Below are 19,123 nucleotides of genomic sequence, written 5' to 3' on the forward strand. Positions count from 1 at the left end.
GTCATTATACCACATTCTTTTTCGCAGAGAGTTTTCGCGATGAGGTAAATGGTGGTTAGTAAATTATATACTACTCTTCTTAGTAAATTATAGACTACTCTTCTTACCACAACCATACACCCCAATGACAACCCCCACGGCAGCCTCCGCAGCTTACGTGGATGATTCAAGTAGTTGGGACACCTTGGATTTAGACCCTCGTTTGTTACAAGCCATCGATCAATTAGGATTTGAAAAGCCAACCCTCATACAATCTCATTCCATCCCTTTAGCTCTTGAACAAAAGAGAGACATCATAGCCAAGGCATCCACAGGTTCAGGAAAGACTGGTGCTTATGGTATACCCATAGTACAAACAATCTTAACCAATAATGACTCAGTGGGGATTCAAAGTATAGTGTTGGTTCCTACCAGAGAACTCTCAAATCAAGTGGTTCAATTCTTTGAGAAATTGACCATGTATTGTAAAAATGACGTTAAATTACTTGACTTACTGGCAAACTACAGTGATCAGGTGATCAGTTCCTTACTCGGCAACAAACCGGATATTCTTGTGGCCACTCCGTCCAAGTTAATTTCCACTTTAGAGAAACAGAATGGAGGTATTGATTTAAGTCAAGTAAAAATCATGGCTATTGATGAAGTGGATTTAATTTTATCATTTGGATATTTGGATGATTTGCGTAAATTAGAATCTTATTTACCCATCAAGAAAAACCTTCAAACTTTCTTGATGTCTGCTACTGTCAACGATGACTTGCAAGAGTTAAAAGAGAAGTACTGTTCCAAACCTGCTATAGTCAAGCTTAACGATGATGTTTCTCAAAGCAAGCTTACTCAGTATTATACTAAGACTACCGAATTTGATAAGTTTTTATTATGTTATGTTATCTTCAAGTTGAACTTAATTAAAGGGAAGGCATTAGTATTTGTTAATGACATCGATAGAGGATACAGATTGAAACTCTTTTTGGAACAATTTGGGGTCAGATGTTGTATTTTAAATAGTGAGTTACCTGTTAACTCCAGATTGCATATAGTGGAAGAGTTCAATAAGAATGTCTACAACTTATTAATTGCCACGGATGAAACCAATGATTTCACCGTCGAAAACGATGAAAAGGATGAAGCAGCAGAAGATGAAGACGACATACAAGATAAGGAAGAGAATGAAGGTAAGAAACAACCTTCTCGTTCTAAGAAGTCAAGAAAATCCGCTAAACGTGATAAGGAATACGGGGTTTCAAGAGGTATTGATTTCAGAAACGTTGCTTGTGTTTTAAATTTTGATTTACCAGTGACTTCGAAAGCTTACATTCACAGAATAGGAAGAACAGCAAGAGCAGGAAAAGCAGGTATGGCACTTTCATTTGTGTTACCTCAAAAGGAATATGGAAAGCATAAAGTTGCATGTTTAACAACCGCTAAAAGAGATGAGAAGGTATTAAAGAGAATCATTAGACAACAAAGTGCCAATGGGTTTGAACTTAAACCTTATCAATTTGATATGAAGCAAGTTGAAGGGTTCCGTTACAGAAGTGAGGATGCTTTCAGAGCTGTCACGGCGACAGCCATTAGAGAAGCACGGATAAAAGAGATTAAAAATGAGATAATTAATTCGGATAAATTGAAGAGATTCTTTGAAGAGAACCCTCAAGATTTAATTGCCTTGAGACACGATAAAGAGTTGCATCCTTCGAGAGTTCAATCGCATTTAAAGAGAGTTCCGGATTATCTTTTACCCGAGGCAGCCAGATCAGATGTTAAGAACATTGGCTTCATACCTTTTCAGAAACATAAAATCCACAAGAATAACCGTAAGAGGAAGAATGGAGGGAAGAAAGCAGACCCATTAAAGATGAAAAAACGGTGAGTGATAATAGTAATATAATTACATATTATAATAGTCTATAAACTGAATTTGGAAAGTATAATGTTCCACAACAAACTTGCTACGATATTAGCTTGAAATAGTAACCTAGGAGGAAGCAATGAAAAGGAAGCTAGGCAAAAGAATGGCCAAAAGCAATAGCCAACTTTAATGGATCTAAAATATGATAATCTAGCGGAAATATGAAATACCTCACCATATTCCCATAAGCTGTCAATTATATTAAATATTAATTGGAATGAAGGTAAGCCAACCAATTGATCTAACAAGACTCTGCCTATGACATTATCAACAACCAGAAATACTTTACCTATCCAAATATATGTCATTATACCATTTAAACTTCCCCAAAGAACAAACTTGAAAATTTTGTTCATTATGAACTTCCTCTTTGTATACTGAATTAATGCTTGAGCTAAAGAAGCCGTAGTAGCTCCTAATAAAATTGGCCCCGCATATTCATTAATAGAATCAAGTAGATCAATGTTAGTCACAAAGTAAAAGGTTAAAAGTATCTGTACACTAATAATAAGGATTAGCTTTCTCTTATACCGGAGTCCAGTAGGCTCTAGTGGTGTAGGAGCGGAGTATTGCTTCTCTGGATCCTGAAATCGTGGTAAAGGTGGTTTTTCCAGTGGCATACGGCTATAACTGATTAATGATAAGAAGGATTAAAATTATGTGTTGACCTTATGTGATGTTGAATCAAGCTCAGGTGTGTGAATGAAGTCAATAACTATGTTCAGCTGTATGATAAGAGCTGATTTCATCTATTGTTAATACTACTAAGCTTCGTATTAACTGTATGTTTAAAGTTTGATTTTGAAGGATTTTAGCGATGCATATCAATTACGTGTCGCGTGTGCACGCATATGTTTAGTGTTGATCGATTCAAAATGTGCGTAATCCCAGGAGCTACCTTCGATGCGGGTCGTGCATTTAGGTCCGTGAAAAAATGTGGTGGTTCCTTTATTTATTTTAGGTGACTTCGTAATTTGAGGGGTTAAGCTGCAATCAATTAAATGCAATTAATTACATGCATGAGCACAAGCATGTATACCAAATATATACGGTGTGTGTTATAAGAATACTATAGAAAAATGAAGGTGCGCACGTCTATAAGCAATTATTAATACATATAATAAAAGTGTGGTGTAATGATGTTACTTTGTGAATGTGTCCCTTCTAATCCGGATGACCCTAAATTTTCCATTCTTTTCATTAGAGAAGATCCATTTTATTTCTTAACATTTGGGGAAGCAACGGCCCACTAAAACTGGTAACTCATTGATTAAATTGAATGACGGTACTCTTTTTACATAATAATGGTATTTATTACATCAAACTAATTTTTCGTATGACGTGATAATACATGTCTTCTTGATAAGGCCCTTTACATCATAGACTAACATAAAAGCCTAGTAAATAAGATATCTTGTTATAATTAAGTCTTGTCTGTAAATAAGGATGACGTTAAATCTAAAAATATCCTGGGGCAACTATCTCGTAGTTGTCCAAAAAAGCAACAACCTCGCAAGTGGTGGTCGCAGGGCTGCATAATGATGTTTTGGGTGCAAAATGGCTACACTTTCCCCACGCAAATTACATAACCAATAATCACCATAGCCTGAATTCAATAATGACAAGGATATTATGAATATTGAACTATGGTGGTGAGTGATCTCTTCAGATATAGTGATCTCTTGAAGCTGGTGGTCTCGTTTAGAAAAAAAACTATATAAGGAGGTAATAATTCTGATATTTCATTTCAAACAATATTCTCTTTATTACATTACTATCAAGTTAAATAAATACAGACACTCTAAAATGAAGTTTTCTTATGCCTTATTGGGCTTAACTGCCCTAGCATCTGCTGCTGCTGATTCTTTTGGTTTACGTGCAAAAGCTGCAGGCTCTGCTCTTGACAATACACCCATTTATAAAGTCGACTCTCATCCTCATGTCTTCTCTGTTGCTGGTAATGAGGGAGTTGAATTGTCTCTCACCTTATACAGTGATGGCACAATGACAGATCAAACTGGTCGAGGTGTTTATGTTGACCCAAACACCGGAGAAGTTGGTAACGTTGATCCTTTTGGTCAACAAGCTAACTCTAAGAATTTTGGCATTAACAATGGTTATTTAACTTATAAGGGTAGTGAAGACTTCTATGCTTGTCCATCAGGTCCCAACAAATGGTCCTTAACTGTGAAGGGTGGTTGTACTGGAGGTACTCAAATTATGTTGCAAGTTTGTGGTGCTCCAGTTCCTCCACTGTCTACATTCTGGTTATCTGCTGATGCTCCTTCCTCTCCTCTTGATGGTAAGAATATTTATAAGGTCGACTCTCATCCTCATGTATTCTCTGTTGCTGGTAATGAAGGTAGTACCTTGTATGTTACTTTGCAATCTGATTCTTCCTTGGTTGACAGCACAGGACGTGGTGTTTACGTCGACCCTAACACTGGAGAAGTTGGTAACGTCGATCCATTCGGTCAACAAGCTGCTCTGAAGGGATGGTCTGTTACTTCAGACAACCACTTGGCATGGTTAGGTAGTGTTTCATTTAATGCTTGTCCATCTGGTCCAAACAAGTGGTCTTTGTCTGTTAAAGGCTGTACTGGTAATACTGGAATTAAGCTTTCCACACATTTTGTCACCCACAGAAAGAGATCAGAATGATTTACAAATCGTACTACAAATGATGATACCCCTATTTAACGATTGATGACTGCTTGCTTTTTCAACGCTTAAGCTAAATGAAATTTTTATAAAAAAAAAAAAGAAATAGTTTCGTAACCTTACTTCGCACGTTTAGTCAATTTATATTCTGCTATGTTACATTCTGATCCCCCTTAAAAGCAAGCTTGTGTGAATAATCACTAGCAAGCATTTTTTATTAGTTCAAGTTATAGTTGAATTGCAAATGTTTGTCGTGTATCAACCAGTTGCAACCCACTGCGTCATTACGTAATCATAATCTTTGAGATGAACCTGAGGTCCGGTACGCAGTCCGTCTCAGTCAATCTGAAAACGTTGATGAAAAGTTCACACAATTTCATACTACAGTGGTAAGTTCATTCTAGACATCCAACATGGTCGTACACAACCCCAACAACTGGTATGTTATCAAGCACCAAATATGACAAAAAGTTTAAGTTTGTTACTAACCGTCTAGGCACTGGGTCGATAAGAATTGTCTTCCTTGGTCAAAGGAATATCTCGAAGAGAAGATCACCAGCACCGTTGGTGAAACCGATGAGTTTCGGTTCACAGTCACAAGCTTGAGTTCGATTTCTGGCGATTGTGACGTCACTCAAAGAAAGGGGAAGGTCAGATGTATCTATGATATGAAATTGGTCTTTGCCTTTTCTGGTGAAAACTTGACTTCAGATGATAAGATTTCGGGTTCTCTTACCGTTCCTGAATTTGTTCATGATCAAGACGAAGACGAATATGTTTTTGAAATCGATGCCGAAAACTATAAACTGGAAATCCGTAAGGTTTTGGTGCCTCAAGTTTTAATCAAATTGCTTGAGTTCCAAACCGATTTGATAGCGGCTCATGAAAAAGATGTCCAACACGCTACCTAATTAAGCCGGTTGTCATCAGGTAATAATGTAAATAGAAATTCATGGGTATGTTTTTCATTAAAAATTGTAGTAGAACTTTGTATGTTTTAACCGTCAAACCCTTCAGGAACTCCCTTCGCATGTCTAATGGGTCCTTCACGTGATCCTAAGTATATTTCTCCACCTCCTTCATCATTGGCAGAAGCACTAATGCTATACCATGGTACATGACCTTGTTCTATTCCCTTCAAAAGACGATATACTTCAACACTCCCGTATGGAATACCCGTGGCAGGATCAAAGTATTTGACCTCAGTACCAGATATAAGACAAACTTTTTTGCTTCCATTGGGTAAGTATAACCCCGTCGGAGCTTGAGTATTGATATTTATCTGGGTTTCAACTTCCTTGGTATCCTCTTCAACTTCCTCCTCCATGGTTTCTGTATCTCCAAGTCGAGGTAACCGTTTCAACTCTGAAAAAAGAGGATCCGATTCAGAAAGATTCTTAGCTGATTCAAATATAGGGTCATTCACTTCAGGAACGTTTACATATGCACTTTCTTGTTGGCTTATTTTAACAATTGTCTTTAAATCTTTAAATCGACGAGAAGCAGGAAGAAGTGCTTGTTCACCGAATAATGCCTTTCTAATTTGGTCCGAATCAAGTCTGTGGGTTTCATCAAAGTCAACAAGGTATATTAAGTTTCGACAAATTCTTTGAGGTGGTCCTTCAAATACTTCACTCTGTTCTTCAAGGTTCAGCAGACTTGGTGGAGGTGTGGGTGTTGGTGTTGGGGATGAAATAACTCCATTGGATGTTGGAAGGGACTTTGAATCTATCTCATCTTCGAATTTGACCCTCTTGGTGGTTGTGGAGGAGCCATTCCCCTCTGTTAAAGATTCGTCTTCCCTTGGTCTTTTTCCTTCTGATTCAGTTGCATCAAGGTCAGTACCTTCTTCATTCTTAGCGAATGTGTCATTGGTAGTTGGTGGTTGGTCTTCGTTTTCAACATTGATAATAACTTTGTTCATTTCCAGAAAATTGGAGAGTTCCTCACTCTTTATATTGGGTTTCTCAGTATCTATTTTTGTAACTGTTCTTTCTTCTTCTGTTGATATTTCAAATTCTTTTGCTTCTTCTTCTTCTATGGATGCTTCGTCTTCTTTAATGTGTTCACTGGATTCATCTTCTAACGTTCTTTCTTCCGCTTCTTTGGATCTATTCTCTTCAGTATGACCATCGGCTTCAGTAGGTCCATCGTCTTCTTTTGATTTAGCTTCTCCGTTCTCTTCCTGCTCTAATTTTACTTCCTGTACTTCGATTTCATCAGTTGTGTTCTTCTCTTTTTCGGTACTTTTTTCTTCTGCCATTGAATGTTCATTAACATCTAAGCCCTCTGAAATGGTGACCTGTTTGTTTTCAAAGCTAGCTTCTTCTTCACTTTTCTTTAAATCAGCTGAAGTGCCTTCTGTATCAACTTCCATCTTCAACAATTGTTCTGATTCTCGAGCAAGCTGTTCTTGTTTGGCCTTTTGCTCCATTTCTTGCTTATAATAGGGAAGACTTGTATCCACAGCACCAGGGTACAGATCTTCAGGCTTGTTATCATTGTTGTTATCTAACTTCTTCCTACGACCTATTCTTCTTTTTGGTTTGTTGAACAAACTTCTCACATGTCTAGCATCTTTTATCTCATCCCAAGGATATACAAGCAGTTCTTCGCTGGTATATCTTATAACATTTGTTAATACTTGTCTTCTAGCAAGAAGTAATTGTTTCTGTCTTTCCTTCTTTACGATTTCTTGTTCTTTGAATTGATTCAAGGCTATGATGTTTGCCTTTTCTGTCTCAAGAGCAACTTTTAATCTATCTTCTTGTGTTAATTGTACTTCTTTAGTTCTCACAACTGGAACAAACTTTGCTCTTCGTTCTTCACTTTCCTTTAGCTTCTTCACAAGTGCTTGTTTGCTGTTCACTGCTGAAGATCTAGAAGAGGAACGTCTTTCTGAATATAGCAAGATATCAGAAGTAACTAAATGGGACTTTTTCTGCTTCTGCTTTTGAGCTTGGGCCTCTCGTTGTTCTTGAGTTTTTGGAGTCTTTATTGTCGGTATCAAATTCTTCTTTCGATCTAGCCGTTTCTTACGTCTCTCCTGGTTCTGAAGTTCTCTTTCACCTTCACTTTCATCTGAATCACTGGCAGATATATCTGAATCAGAAAGTATATCATCTCGATTGGTGTCGTCGTCAAGATTATTGTTATCATTGTCAGTATCTTTGTCGACTTCATTATCACCACCAGTATTCTCTTCCTCTTCATCTACATCTTCATCTGCTTTTGCGCCATGATCTGTATTTGTGACTTCATCAGCACTTGCATCTGAGCCTTCCTCGTCCTCGTCCTCTTCGTACTCATCGTCACTGGCTGCTTCCTGGAAAAGAAGGTTGACATTCTCATCGTCCTCATTGGAAAACACCCCCAGTGAAACTCCTTCAGTGCTCTGTTCCTCAAGCTCAATCAACTGCCGCAATCGTGAGCCTGCATTGGCTCTTCGGACTCTGCTTGTCACCAAACTATAATCTTCTTCAGTCATGTTGATGAGTTAAATACGTGGTAGCAATAACACTACACAGAGCTTAATATAGGCGTATGTGAATACTTAAAATAAAGTCGTGTGTTAATCGATACATCGATTGGGCCTTTAGTACTGGCAATTGGGTAAATGTCACTGATGACTTCTTATATCACGATTATTACGGGCATAATCGATGATTAACTTGGTTAGTTGATTTTTCTTCTCAATATTTTGGGACCAAGCTCCTTTTTGTATGGGCATAATTTCTCTTTGTTTCTTTGACGAGTTTACCTCTGCAACTCCCATTTCCACGTTCCTGGATCCCAGGATTGGGTGCTTATCAAGAATACCCGTGGTCCATCGTCCATGTGAATTTCTACCTCTCAACATTATGAATAAGCTGGTTAATCCACATAGTAACTCAATCCTATCTATTTCGGTACTTGGTGGCATAAATATTATGTCATGAATCGCCTTGATCAACTGTCACGATTAACGGTAGCGCTCCTGGTTATCCGTTTCCATGTTATCAGTGCATTTTGTTTGGCAACCGAGTTTTGTGACAAATCTTCTGTACGACCTTCGTCAAGTCAGCGATGTTCTCGTTTCTTGATTAAGGATAAGTTTCGATGGCATCTTTGCAACTGTACGCACGGCTTGGTGGGCTGAATCTTTCGAGATTCAAGATACATCTAAATTATTGAAATCTTAGCAAAGTACTGAAAATACTCTCAATTTGTATCGAGTTATCTTAAACAACATCAGAAGAACACTTGTGATAAAGTTCTTAAAGGTTTGAATCTAGCAAAGGCCACTACCGTTGATAGGAATTCCAGGAACTCAACTAACGGGACATTGCCATAATTCCTGAGAGTCCGGTTTTGACGCATATGTATGCTGCCTTTCTCTACTTTGTCTAATTACACAGTAAATGTAAAGAGCGACGTGAGAGGTAGAGCGAGAAGTCCCCATTGTGAGAGATATATAAGTCAAGTGTATAATAAACTGTTCAAACCATCAAAATAGGAATACTTCAATGAGTGGTTACATACTACCCTATTTCCTATGTTGTAGTAGGTAGTATACTCTAATATGTTGTAGTAGGTGGTATACCCTACCTATTATGTTTTATTTAATTCTACTGTACAGCAGTATTTCTCAGCATGGTTTTTTTCACTGTGTGAAGTATATATTCATATAGTATTTTGCAACAAATTGCAGTGGTTCCATGCAATGTTCATAATATTCGTGTATTTTTCATAATATGGTAGTATAATTTTCGTTACAAGTGCCAGGAAATGTTCATACCTAACGTATAAATTATTCGTAATATTAGTTTTATTATTTGTTTTAATAATTTTACGTAATAACAGCTAAAAAGGCTTCGTAATAAGCCTGAAAACTTATTACGACACTCTGTTTTACATTTTTACTATTTTCTAGCTTCATCTATAAAAATACAATTTCTACTAAAGTCAAGCTCACCTTTATAAAAAGTTGCCCATTCAAACCTTTCCTGCTTGAGTTCTTCCAGATATCTTCTTATTGGCCACTTTGAGATTCGTTTAAGACTAAGCTTACAATTTTTTGTTACATAGTTATGCAAGGTGCTAAGTTTTACATTGACATCTTCAAAGTTGGCCTGTAGTCTTTCCAACATACATTGCAAACTGTGCGTTGGGTCATCATCCACTATGCCTTGAAAGAATTCTTTATGTACATCTGAAAGTAGAGGTTTCTGTCCACATTTCTTAGGTTCCTCGTAGATACCGTTGACCTCCTTTACAACCTTCTTATTCCATTTTCTCTTCCACGTGTAAATGTCGATCAAATACCTTTAGAGTTGTCTTAATTATCAATAAATGATACTTATGCGTGGAAAGGTTCTATAGTACGGAATATGCCGTAATATTTATAGTGCGCTATTTTTGTCTATTTTTTTAGTCATTGATTTTTAGCACTTGCTACCCCTATTACGAAGCCTTTTTAGCTGTTCTTACGTAAAACTATATCTTTAAAACAAATAATAAAACTAATATTACGAATAATTTATACGTTAGGTATGAACATTTCCTGGCACTTGTAACGAATCAACTACCAAACTATGAAAATGCACGACCTGGTATGATTTGGGTGAAGCTGTACTCATTAGTTGTAGTATTTTGTGTATTCGTGTGTGTACCTATAAATAATTAAGTCCCTAGGTCATACAACTAAGACTAGTGTAATCATGAAATAATGTCGTATACAAAAGTTCATAGTTGACATTGTGGTGTTCCGTTTTAATTGTCTGTTGCATTTATGTGTAATACTAATTAAAGGCACTTACTCACTCATTTACTATCGCACAGTCTCATTACAATCCCTTCTTCACAATGAAAAGTATCACTACATTCCTGAAAAGATGTATCTCTACAGGGTTTAGAAGGTGGCATTCAACTGGTAAGCTCACATCAACGTCTCCTGAAGAATTGGCACATTTCAATGCTTTGGCATCTTCATGGTGGGATGTTAACGGACCTCAAAGAATACTTCATAAAATGAACCTCTTACGAATGGATTTCATCTACTCGACAATACGAGAGCACTTGAAGTTGAATCCACCTGATTGCCCGGAGGAAGATAAGGTCTATATCCCACCTTATAGTGTAGATTTGCTTCCAGAACCAATCAAACGTCAGATTGTTTGGGAGCAAGACATGAGAAGAGATGAAATCTTAAGCCAAAAGAAGCTTAAAGTATTGGATGTTGGATGTGGTGGAGGCATATTATCTGAATCCATGGCTCGTTCTTCCTTTGTTGATGATGTTATGGGCATAGATTTATCTTCTGAAGTGTTACAGGCTGCCAAAATTCATCAACAGAAAGACCCAATGTTATCGGAAAACAATGGTAAACTTGATTATCAATTAACTGCTATTGAAGATCTTCCCAAATCGGAAACTTACGACATTATTACCATGTTTGAAATGTTAGAACATGTGGATTATCCTTCTAAAGTGCTTACCGAAGGGTTACAGAGATTAAATGTTGGAGGATGGTTATTCCTTTCAACCATTAATAGAGACTTTGTCAGTTGGTTCACCACTATTTTTATGGGTGAGCATGTCTTGCGTATTGTCCCCGTAGGTACTCACACTTTAGAAAAGTATATTAACCAACAAGAGATCCGTGATTGGATTAGTGAAGATCCGCAACGACTGAGATCCTATGAAGTGGTTGACACAAAGGGAACCGTATACTTACCCGCTTATGGATGGAAGTTCACTTCTAATCCTAATGTGGGTAACTATTTTATGGCCCTTAGAAGAGTCAAATGATTATTTTGTATATAGATATGGTTGTACATAGTGAACATACACATACTATGTTTAATTTGCTATCTCTGTCTTCTTTTCCTCTGTTTCATCTACAAAGGAAGGCAACTTATCAGTGGATAATTGGTCATTCAAATAGCTGGGAGCTCCTATACCGCTTTCAGCCAATTCATTTTCATAGCTCATTTCTTCTCCTAAAGCATCCAATTCAGCATCTAACTCAGATTCACTTATGTCATCTACTTGATCATAACTACTCAGCATGGCTTCTTGTAATTCATTGGATTTATCAATTAAGTCAAGCATCTCATCTTGAAGAGACTCGATCTTGTCTATATCGATTTTACCATAGGTTTTCCTTAACTCCTTATTAGCTGATTTCATAGCATTAATAGTAATCATGGTGTTTTGTAAGTTATCAGTGGTCATTGAAGCTTGAGTCATATTCCATGATTGATTCTCTAATTGATCCTTTTGTCCTTCTATCTGTTTCCTTTGTCTCAATAACTTCAATGCTTTCTGTTTCAATGCTGTCTTCCCAGGCCCATCTCTCATTCGACTTATCTTTTGCTGATACAGTGCTAATTCCGCATTAATCTTACTAAGTCGAACATCAAGATTCCCCACTCTTTCATCAATGTTGTTAACGGCATCTCCTAAAGTGGGCTTGGGTGCAGAGTTCTTAGACCCAAATAATCTATTCATATTTCTCTGTTTCTGTGATGGTTATAAGTAAAAGTGTAGCTTACGGGTATGTCATATTTGAACTTTTGTCTATCAGTATGTACTGTTGAAGCATATGCAGGAAATCCGAAGCTAGTGTATAACCCATATTCCATCTCCACATTTAGTGACTCTCTTAAGCAATATATACGCTGCTATATAACCTTGGTAAATTTTTAGTTCCTACTTTGTGTTCTTTGTAATTGGCTTCTGAAGCTCAGGTACATAACAACTAGTACGACCTCCTATAGTAATATAATCAACCCGGTAACCCTGTGGAGTTTTCTGTACGACATTCTTTCTCCTCTTCCCCCACCGATAAAGCATAAGCCAATCTTCTGCGAATCTTTCTACTTCTCCCTCTACTCGAACACTTTCATTACACACATAAATCAATGAGTCATATAATCGCTTTAGTATGCCATCTCTTATTAAGTCGTCTCCTATCTTAGTCAATGCAGTCGATAGTACTTCATTAGGATGAATTTTAGCCTGGTAACAGATCTCATCACCAACCCAATTCCCCACACCTGCAAAGAGTCCTTGGTCTAGTAAAAGAGCTTTGATTGCCTTTTTCTTCTTCATTATCAATTGCTTGAATTGTTCAAATGACAACATAGGTCTTCCGTGGTTATCAGGGTCAGGATCCCCCAGAATGAAAATGTTGTCTTTCAATTGGACGTACGTAGACGGTTTGGAATAGTCTGGACCTTGATCGACTAAAGGTGCTTGTTGAAGTAATTGTTCGTCGGTTAGAGGTTCATAGAATACTCTGATTCTTCCTAATCTTCTTGGGTCTTTAAACGCAAACAAAATGTCCTCACCTTTATCATTACTTAAAGTCATTTCAAACTTTGTATATTTCGGAGGCCAAAATTCGCTGTCACCTCCTTCTTCATCTTCTTCGTCTTCGTCATTCTTTGTACTAGCTGATTCAGCCTTTGCTGTAACTGTTTCTGCCTTGGTTTTCTTCTTTAATATGATTTTGTCTCCACCGTTCTCCATAAACACCAAATGTGACTCAATGCCTTTAAGTTTCACCATTCCTGTCATTCCAAAATGCATGAGAAGCACTCCTCCTTCTGGGGAAGTTTTTATTCTTTTGGATCGCTCCCTCTTGATGTGACTTCCAGCGGATTTCAAATACCGAATCCAAAAATATTTCCCGTGCCTTCCAACAGAGTCGATTGTCGACATGCTCAAGCTTCTGTTAATCCTTTCCAACTCATTCTTTGCGGCTGTATCATTGGCGCATGTTTTCAATGCCGGGAAGAGTAGTTTATCATTCTGTAGCTTGATATTTGTTACTACTGTACCAAGAACATTCCTTTTCAATTGAGCACAAACATGTGCAACCTTGAATATCCAGTTAGTACCTTAAAGTTGTAGACTATTCAAATTCCTTTGGCTTTCATACTTACTTCAGCTACTTCAGGCATGGTGGCTACAAGGTAGAGTTGAATATATGTGGAAGCAAAAAGCAAAAAGATAAAAGTTTTGCTCCACGGCAGGTTCGAACTGTCGACCTTCAGATTGCACAACCAAAAGTAGCTATGAGACTGACGCTCTGCCAACTGAGCTAGTGAAGCAAATTATGGCATATAACTGTTATCTTAAAGCTATCAACATTCAAGTTGATGTTATGGTCTATAATGGTTTTCCCTGCTAGATATTTCTAAGTGCTTAACACTGTGAGTAAAACACAGTGGTATATAGGTGAAATAAACAGTTGGCGGGCTGGATCTCAACCGAGAGGATATTTAGGTTGTTACATATAGAGCACTCTATTGTACTAGTCCTAAGTGGTTTTCCCACGAATATATGGTTTCTTTTAAAAAAAAAAGTATTGTGTATCTTTTCAAAAGAATGGGGATTTAGGCCGGATTTAGCCGAAATTATTCGTTTTATTAGAAGAAAAATTTATCAGGGACGGTGTAGCAGGCAGATCAGATCTCATCCATTTTAGTGCTTTCATGCTATGAATACGTCTTGTTTTAAAAAAAACTGGCTCACAGACATATGCTGAAGTGTAACATACTTTAGCCAATGAATTAACCAATAAGATTATCTTGTAACTGAAATTCTACTTTTGAATTCGTAACCATTCTGTAAAACTATACAGCTACTATACAGTTACTATACAGAATCATGAATACCCAAAGCGGGTTGGTTGTTTGATTTCTTTTATTATAACTTTTTCAAGTGTTTTTTCATTATTTTTTATTTTTTCACTATAAAGTATTAAAGCTCTTTGAAACTCCCATCTTACTCGTTACATCAATCAAGTAGCTTATTCTTTTTCCTAAAGCATAGACTCATTATTGTTCACTAAAGATTGAGCAACGCTCTTGTATCACTTCTGTATTCTAATGTACAATGTTATAAACAAACCTTTACGGTTAGCATATTCTCACGTAATTTCTCTACTTCGGAAAAATATGTGGACTCAGACCTGGACATAAACTTCACATTCTCGAGGAGTCATAGGATTTCCTCACTTGCGTGTATGTAATACCCTACGATGCAGGTTACCGCTTTTTTAATGAATAAGTTAATCTTCAAAAAGAAAAAAGAAAACTCAAACGAAGTAATGTGGGGTCATTACTGTACTGTTTCATATCGTAAAATTAAGCGGATGAGGGTCGCAAATTTTCGTTCATCGACGTTGATGAGATTGGTAGCCGATTATGGTGGTTATAGCGATCATTAGCGTTAAGAATTAAACTTTGTAGAAATGACGTATAGTGTTGTTACCAAGAAATGGCTTAGTGTATTTTCTATTGTTGAACTTCCGAATTCTGTGAAAGTTGCCCCATAGAGCCCTATCGCCGCAATTTTTTTTGTTTTTTCATTTATTTAAGCGTTCGGTTGGTTATTGCACGATTTACGACGTCATAGGATTGGAACGAATATCAGTCTGGGGAAGTAGTGCACATGAATCAAAAAATTACGTAACTCTTTGCTAGGGCCTTAATATGTATATAAGGCCCTCCATATAATGGAAATTGCAAACACCTACTGAAAAAGTTCAAGATTAAGAATAATAATGTCAGAATCTAAAAAAGAACCTGAGAACGTTAAAGAAGTAGAATCAGTAGAAAGTTCACTATTGTACAAGGATAATGAATTTGATTCTCATTATTTGCACCAGTCGAAAATTTTATCTGATGCCATTGATGAGATTGGCTTTGGGAAATATCAATGGGGACTTTTGGTAGTAACAGGTTTTGGTTGGTGGGCTGATAATGCCTGGGAAACATCTACTCTGTTGATCATTCCTCGTCTTGTGGAGACTAATGGAGTTCACTACCCACCTGACAGGGCCCCTTATCTATTGTTATGCCAAACTCTAGGATTATTAGTAGGTGCAGTAGTTTGGTCCTTTTCTGCTGATATTATTGGAAGAAAGCTAGCATTTACAATGACGTTCTTGTGTACTGGAATTTTTTCACTTGTTGCAGGAGCCTCGCCGAATTTCGCTGCCATTGGTACCTTCTGTGCACTTTGGAGTGTTGGAGTAGGTGGAAATCTACCAGTGGATTCCGCTATTTTCTTAGAGGCTTTACCCAGTAATAAGAAATGGATCTTAACCGCGATGTCTGCTTGGTGGGCTTTAGGTCAATTGATTGCTAATGTAGTTGGTTGGGGATTAATTGCTAATTACTCATGCCCTAGTGATGCGACAACTTGTCTTAAGGAAGATAATAAAGGTTGGAGATACTATCTTTTCACATTGGGTGCTTTAACATTGATACTCTTCCTTATTCGATTTGTGTTCCCATTATACGAATCTCCTAGATTTTATCTTGGTATTGGAGATTACGAAAAGGCTGTAAGTGTGGTTCATGGCATCGCAAAGGTTAATGGGAAAACTTCTAGTTTAACTGTTGAAGACCTCAAACCGCACGGTGAAGAAGCTTCAACCACACACAGAGAAAACGTTTTAATAAAGGAAAAGCTCAAAAAGTTCAATGCTAGTCACATAAGAGAATGTTTTAGCTCAAGAAAGATGACCCTATCTTTAATTTTGGTGGTTGCTACTTGGTCACTTGTGGGTATGGCGTTCCCCTTGTATTACACTTTCTTACCTTATTACTTGGAACAAAGAGGTAATGCCAGTAAGCCTTTAAGTGTTCGCGAGACCTACAGAAACTCTCTAATTATCCTGGTCATAGGAATCCCTGCTTCTCTTATAGCGGGAATACTTGTGGAATTCCGAATTGGCCGTAAAGGTGTTTTAAGTATTTCATTATTGCTTACAGGAGTGTTTTTGTTCTGTTCTACCACTGCGAAAACCAGTAATGCTTATCTTGGATGGAATTGTGGCTTCAGCTTTGCTTCTAATATGATGTATGGAGTTCTATATGCCTACACACCCGAAGTAATGCCTGCAAAAGTTAGAGGTACGGGTGTTGGTATAGCAGCTGCCAGTAATAGAGTGTTTGGAGTCTTTTCACCGATTATTGCCATATATGCTAATTTGAAGACTTCGGCTCCAATTTTTGCCAGTGGAGCATTGTTCTTTGTTGCTGGGGTCCTCAGTTTACTATTTCCCTATGAGCCACGGGGGAAGGCTAACTTTTAGTTTAAATAATCCTATAATTCAGCACCGCATAGATTAATACTAGAATGGGCTTCCCTTGCCCAATTCGGACACCTCGATTCTCCTCGCAATTTTTAGCCTAAAATAGTATAGTAATGCGCACGATTAGAGTTTGACAAACCTCGAGTACATATAAAGATCCCATTGACTTAATCTTTAATCTCCATTGATTACTACTACTTCTCCAACTATATATATAATTATACAATGCTGTTTACAACTGACGAAGAGATTACCCAATTCGGAGGTAAGCTACTCAAGTTGACTCATGAGTCACTGGTGACGAAGACATCCATGAATGTCAACGTATTTTTCCCACCATCTACAACCTCATCATCTGTTCCTGTATTGGTATATTTATCTGGCTTAACATGTACTCCTAATAACGCTACTGAAAAGTCATTCTGGCAATATTTTGCTTCTAAATACGGTTTTGCTGTTGTATTCCCTGATACTTCTCCCCGTGGGGCCAATATCGAAGGTGAAAATGAAAGTTATGACTTTGGTACGGGAGCTGGATTCTATGTCGATGCTACCCAAGAACCTTGGAGTCACAATTATAACATGTACTCCTATGTTCATGGAGAATTGCAAGAAAAGTTAGCACAACAATTCAATCAATTGAACTTCAATAATGTATCAATAACAGGTCATTCCATGGGAGGGTATGGTGCCTTATCTGGGTTCTTCAAGAATCCAGGTAAATATAAGTCTGTTAGTGCATTTGCACCTATTTCCAACCCTTCTACATGCGCTTGGGGTGAAAAATGCTTTGGTAGATATTTGGGTGAAGATAAGAGCTTATGGAGTAGTTATGATCCAACAGAGTTGATCAAATCATACACCGATTGCAATCAACCGGACATTTTGATCCACCAAGGTGCCAAGGATCCTTTCTATTGGAGGGACCATCAGTTGCAACCCGAGAACTTTGTTAAGGCAGCTGAAGAGCTGGGTTACAAGGGTAAGGTGTTGTTGAATATTGTTGATGGCTATGACCACTCTTACTTCTTCATCAGTTCATTTGTTGAAGACCATGCCAAACACCACATAAAATACCTTGGTCTAGAATAACTATCCAGGTTATGATAGTATTAATAATAGATACATAACCATTTAAGTCGTTGGAAATATTGTCCTAGGATTTGCATTTTAGTTATTATTATTATTATTATTATTTTTATTATTTTTATTATTATTATCCGTAAATTTAGCTTCCCATGCTGTACACCACTTGACTTTGGATTCATTCTGCTTGTTGACATCCTTTGTAATCTTGACAATCTTGAAACAATTAGATCCAATTTCCTTACCATAGCCTTCAATTTCATCGTCGATTACTTGGTCCATCATCAAATCGACTATAAGTTTGTCTATAAGTCCGACCACGTTAAGCTGTGTTTTGTAGATGGTATCAATGACCTGCCCCTTAGTAGCTGAAGAAAGCGATTTCGCAAGAGAGTTAAGTAGAAGTTTAATCAACTTGATATTTTGTAACCAGACCTTTGCAAATGCCAACAATTCTGTTTTATCATCTTCATCATCACTTTCATTCACTTCGTGTGTAGGAACTCTTGTATCATCTTCTTCATCTGAATCAAACTCATCGGAGAATCCAAAGGGATCTTCAATATCAAAAGAGTCTGGATTCTCAGTCCATTCAGCAAATTCCTCGAGCCCATCGTCTATCAACGCGATACTTTGTTTAAGTTTCTTTGATAAAACTGCTACTTTGCCACCTTGAACCACCAGAACAAGCTCATCACAAATAGACCACATTCTACCCACAGAAACCAATCTACCACTATCTATCGTACCCTCAGTGGTATTATCTAACTTATCACTTCCTGCTGCTGCTTCATTATCATTACCGCCATCCTTGGCTGCTTCCACTTCATCAACAAGCTTAATCAATTCAGTTGAAAACGAAGTACTGGCCTCGAAAAGTGAGATGATCAACTGGAACACTTCGTCATAGTGCAATTGTGACATTTCTGTTGGGTTCAATTCAAAACGGATCTGAAGCATAAACATCATGCTTTCACTCAATTTCTGAATACAATCATATCCAGCATCACAATGCTTCCCAATAGTTGCAGATGAAAAGGCTATACCTGTTTTAGTAGAATGCGCTTTGATTAACTTAGCTAACTTGTTTACCTCTTCCAATGGGTTAACCACTTTGGCCTTGCCCACTTGTTCATTAGGTGTTGATTCTCTGAGGGACTTGTTCCAGAACGATAAGATCCCCTGGAATGCCTCGAGTCTCTCCTTAACGTCTTCTATGGTTTTTGCCATGGCGCTGACTGTTGATCTTGGTGGAAGAGAGTGTTGAAGGCATCGCTGATTTTTTCGCACTACGGTATAATTTTTGTATTCTAAGAAGCCCATCAACTGTGATACTTAGCCAGTTAGTTATTGGTTTACGTAATGACTAC

At 37.5% G+C, this 19,123-nt stretch overlaps 10 protein-coding genes and 1 non-coding gene across 11 annotated transcripts; 6 read left to right on the forward strand and 5 right to left on the reverse strand.

Annotated features, from left to right (window-relative positions):
* Positions 1-124: 124 nt before the first annotated feature.
* Positions 125-1,873, forward strand: DBP9 (ATP-dependent DNA/RNA helicase; the record flags this gene model as incomplete). The annotated part of the gene is made up of 1 exon (XM_043191294.1): positions 125-1,873. One exon carries the CDS (start codon positions 125-127, stop codon positions 1,871-1,873), a length of 1,749 nt encoding a protein of 582 aa, XP_043049306.1.
* Positions 1,874-3,718: 1,845 nt separating this feature from the next.
* Positions 3,719-4,573, forward strand: KQ657_000450 (uncharacterized protein; the record flags this gene model as incomplete). Its single annotated transcript, XM_043191295.1, has 1 exon — positions 3,719-4,573. The coding sequence occupies one exon, from the start codon at positions 3,719-3,721 to the stop codon at positions 4,571-4,573; it is 855 nt and encodes a 284-aa protein (XP_043049307.1).
* Positions 4,574-4,986: 413 nt separating this feature from the next.
* Positions 4,987-5,484, forward strand: HCH1 (Hch1p; the record flags this gene model as incomplete). Its single annotated transcript, XM_043191296.1, has 2 exons — positions 4,987-4,992; positions 5,107-5,484. The coding sequence occupies 2 exons, from the start codon at positions 4,987-4,989 to the stop codon at positions 5,482-5,484; spliced, it is 384 nt and encodes a 127-aa protein (XP_043049308.1).
* Positions 5,485-5,570: 86 nt separating this feature from the next.
* Positions 5,571-8,060, reverse strand: KQ657_000452 (uncharacterized protein; the record flags this gene model as incomplete). The annotated part of the gene is made up of 1 exon (XM_043191297.1): positions 5,571-8,060. One exon carries the CDS (start codon positions 8,058-8,060, stop codon positions 5,571-5,573), a length of 2,490 nt encoding a protein of 829 aa, XP_043049309.1.
* A 2,357-nt stretch (positions 8,061-10,417) lies between these two features.
* COQ3 (hexaprenyldihydroxybenzoate methyltransferase) lies at positions 10,418-11,362 on the forward strand (the record flags this gene model as incomplete). The annotated part of the gene is made up of 1 exon (XM_043191298.1): positions 10,418-11,362. The coding sequence occupies one exon, from the start codon at positions 10,418-10,420 to the stop codon at positions 11,360-11,362; it is 945 nt and encodes a 314-aa protein (XP_043049310.1).
* A 51-nt stretch (positions 11,363-11,413) lies between these two features.
* CTA1 (Cta1p) lies at positions 11,414-12,064 on the reverse strand (the record flags this gene model as incomplete). Its single annotated transcript, XM_043191299.1, has 1 exon — positions 11,414-12,064. The coding sequence occupies one exon, from the start codon at positions 12,062-12,064 to the stop codon at positions 11,414-11,416; it is 651 nt and encodes a 216-aa protein (XP_043049311.1).
* Positions 12,065-12,265: 201 nt separating this feature from the next.
* FPG1 (Fpg1p) lies at positions 12,266-13,521 on the reverse strand (the record flags this gene model as incomplete). The annotated part of the gene is made up of 2 exons (XM_043191300.1): positions 12,266-13,438; positions 13,504-13,521. The coding sequence occupies 2 exons, from the start codon at positions 13,519-13,521 to the stop codon at positions 12,266-12,268; spliced, it is 1,191 nt and encodes a 396-aa protein (XP_043049312.1).
* Positions 13,522-13,580: 59 nt separating this feature from the next.
* On the reverse strand, positions 13,581-13,671 carry KQ657_000456. Its single transcript has one exon. It is a non-coding gene; the product is annotated as a tRNA-Met (tRNA).
* A 1,457-nt stretch (positions 13,672-15,128) lies between these two features.
* KQ657_000457 (uncharacterized protein) lies at positions 15,129-16,667 on the forward strand (the record flags this gene model as incomplete). The annotated part of the gene is made up of 1 exon (XM_043191301.1): positions 15,129-16,667. One exon carries the CDS (start codon positions 15,129-15,131, stop codon positions 16,665-16,667), a length of 1,539 nt encoding a protein of 512 aa, XP_043049313.1.
* A 225-nt stretch (positions 16,668-16,892) lies between these two features.
* KQ657_000458 (S-formylglutathione hydrolase) lies at positions 16,893-17,759 on the forward strand (the record flags this gene model as incomplete). The annotated part of the gene is made up of 1 exon (XM_043191302.1): positions 16,893-17,759. The coding sequence occupies one exon, from the start codon at positions 16,893-16,895 to the stop codon at positions 17,757-17,759; it is 867 nt and encodes a 288-aa protein (XP_043049314.1).
* Positions 17,760-17,837: 78 nt separating this feature from the next.
* On the reverse strand, positions 17,838-18,983 carry KQ657_000459 (uncharacterized protein; the record flags this gene model as incomplete). Its single annotated transcript, XM_043191303.1, has 1 exon — positions 17,838-18,983. One exon carries the CDS (start codon positions 18,981-18,983, stop codon positions 17,838-17,840), a length of 1,146 nt encoding a protein of 381 aa, XP_043049315.1.
* Between the last annotated feature and the right edge of the window lie 140 nt (positions 18,984-19,123).

Source organism: Scheffersomyces spartinae (assembly GCF_019049425.1).
Source record: "Scheffersomyces spartinae strain ARV_011 chromosome Unknown scaffold_10, whole genome shotgun sequence".
NCBI lineage: Eukaryota > Fungi > Ascomycota > Pichiomycetes > Serinales > Debaryomycetaceae > Lizanozyma > Lizanozyma spartinae.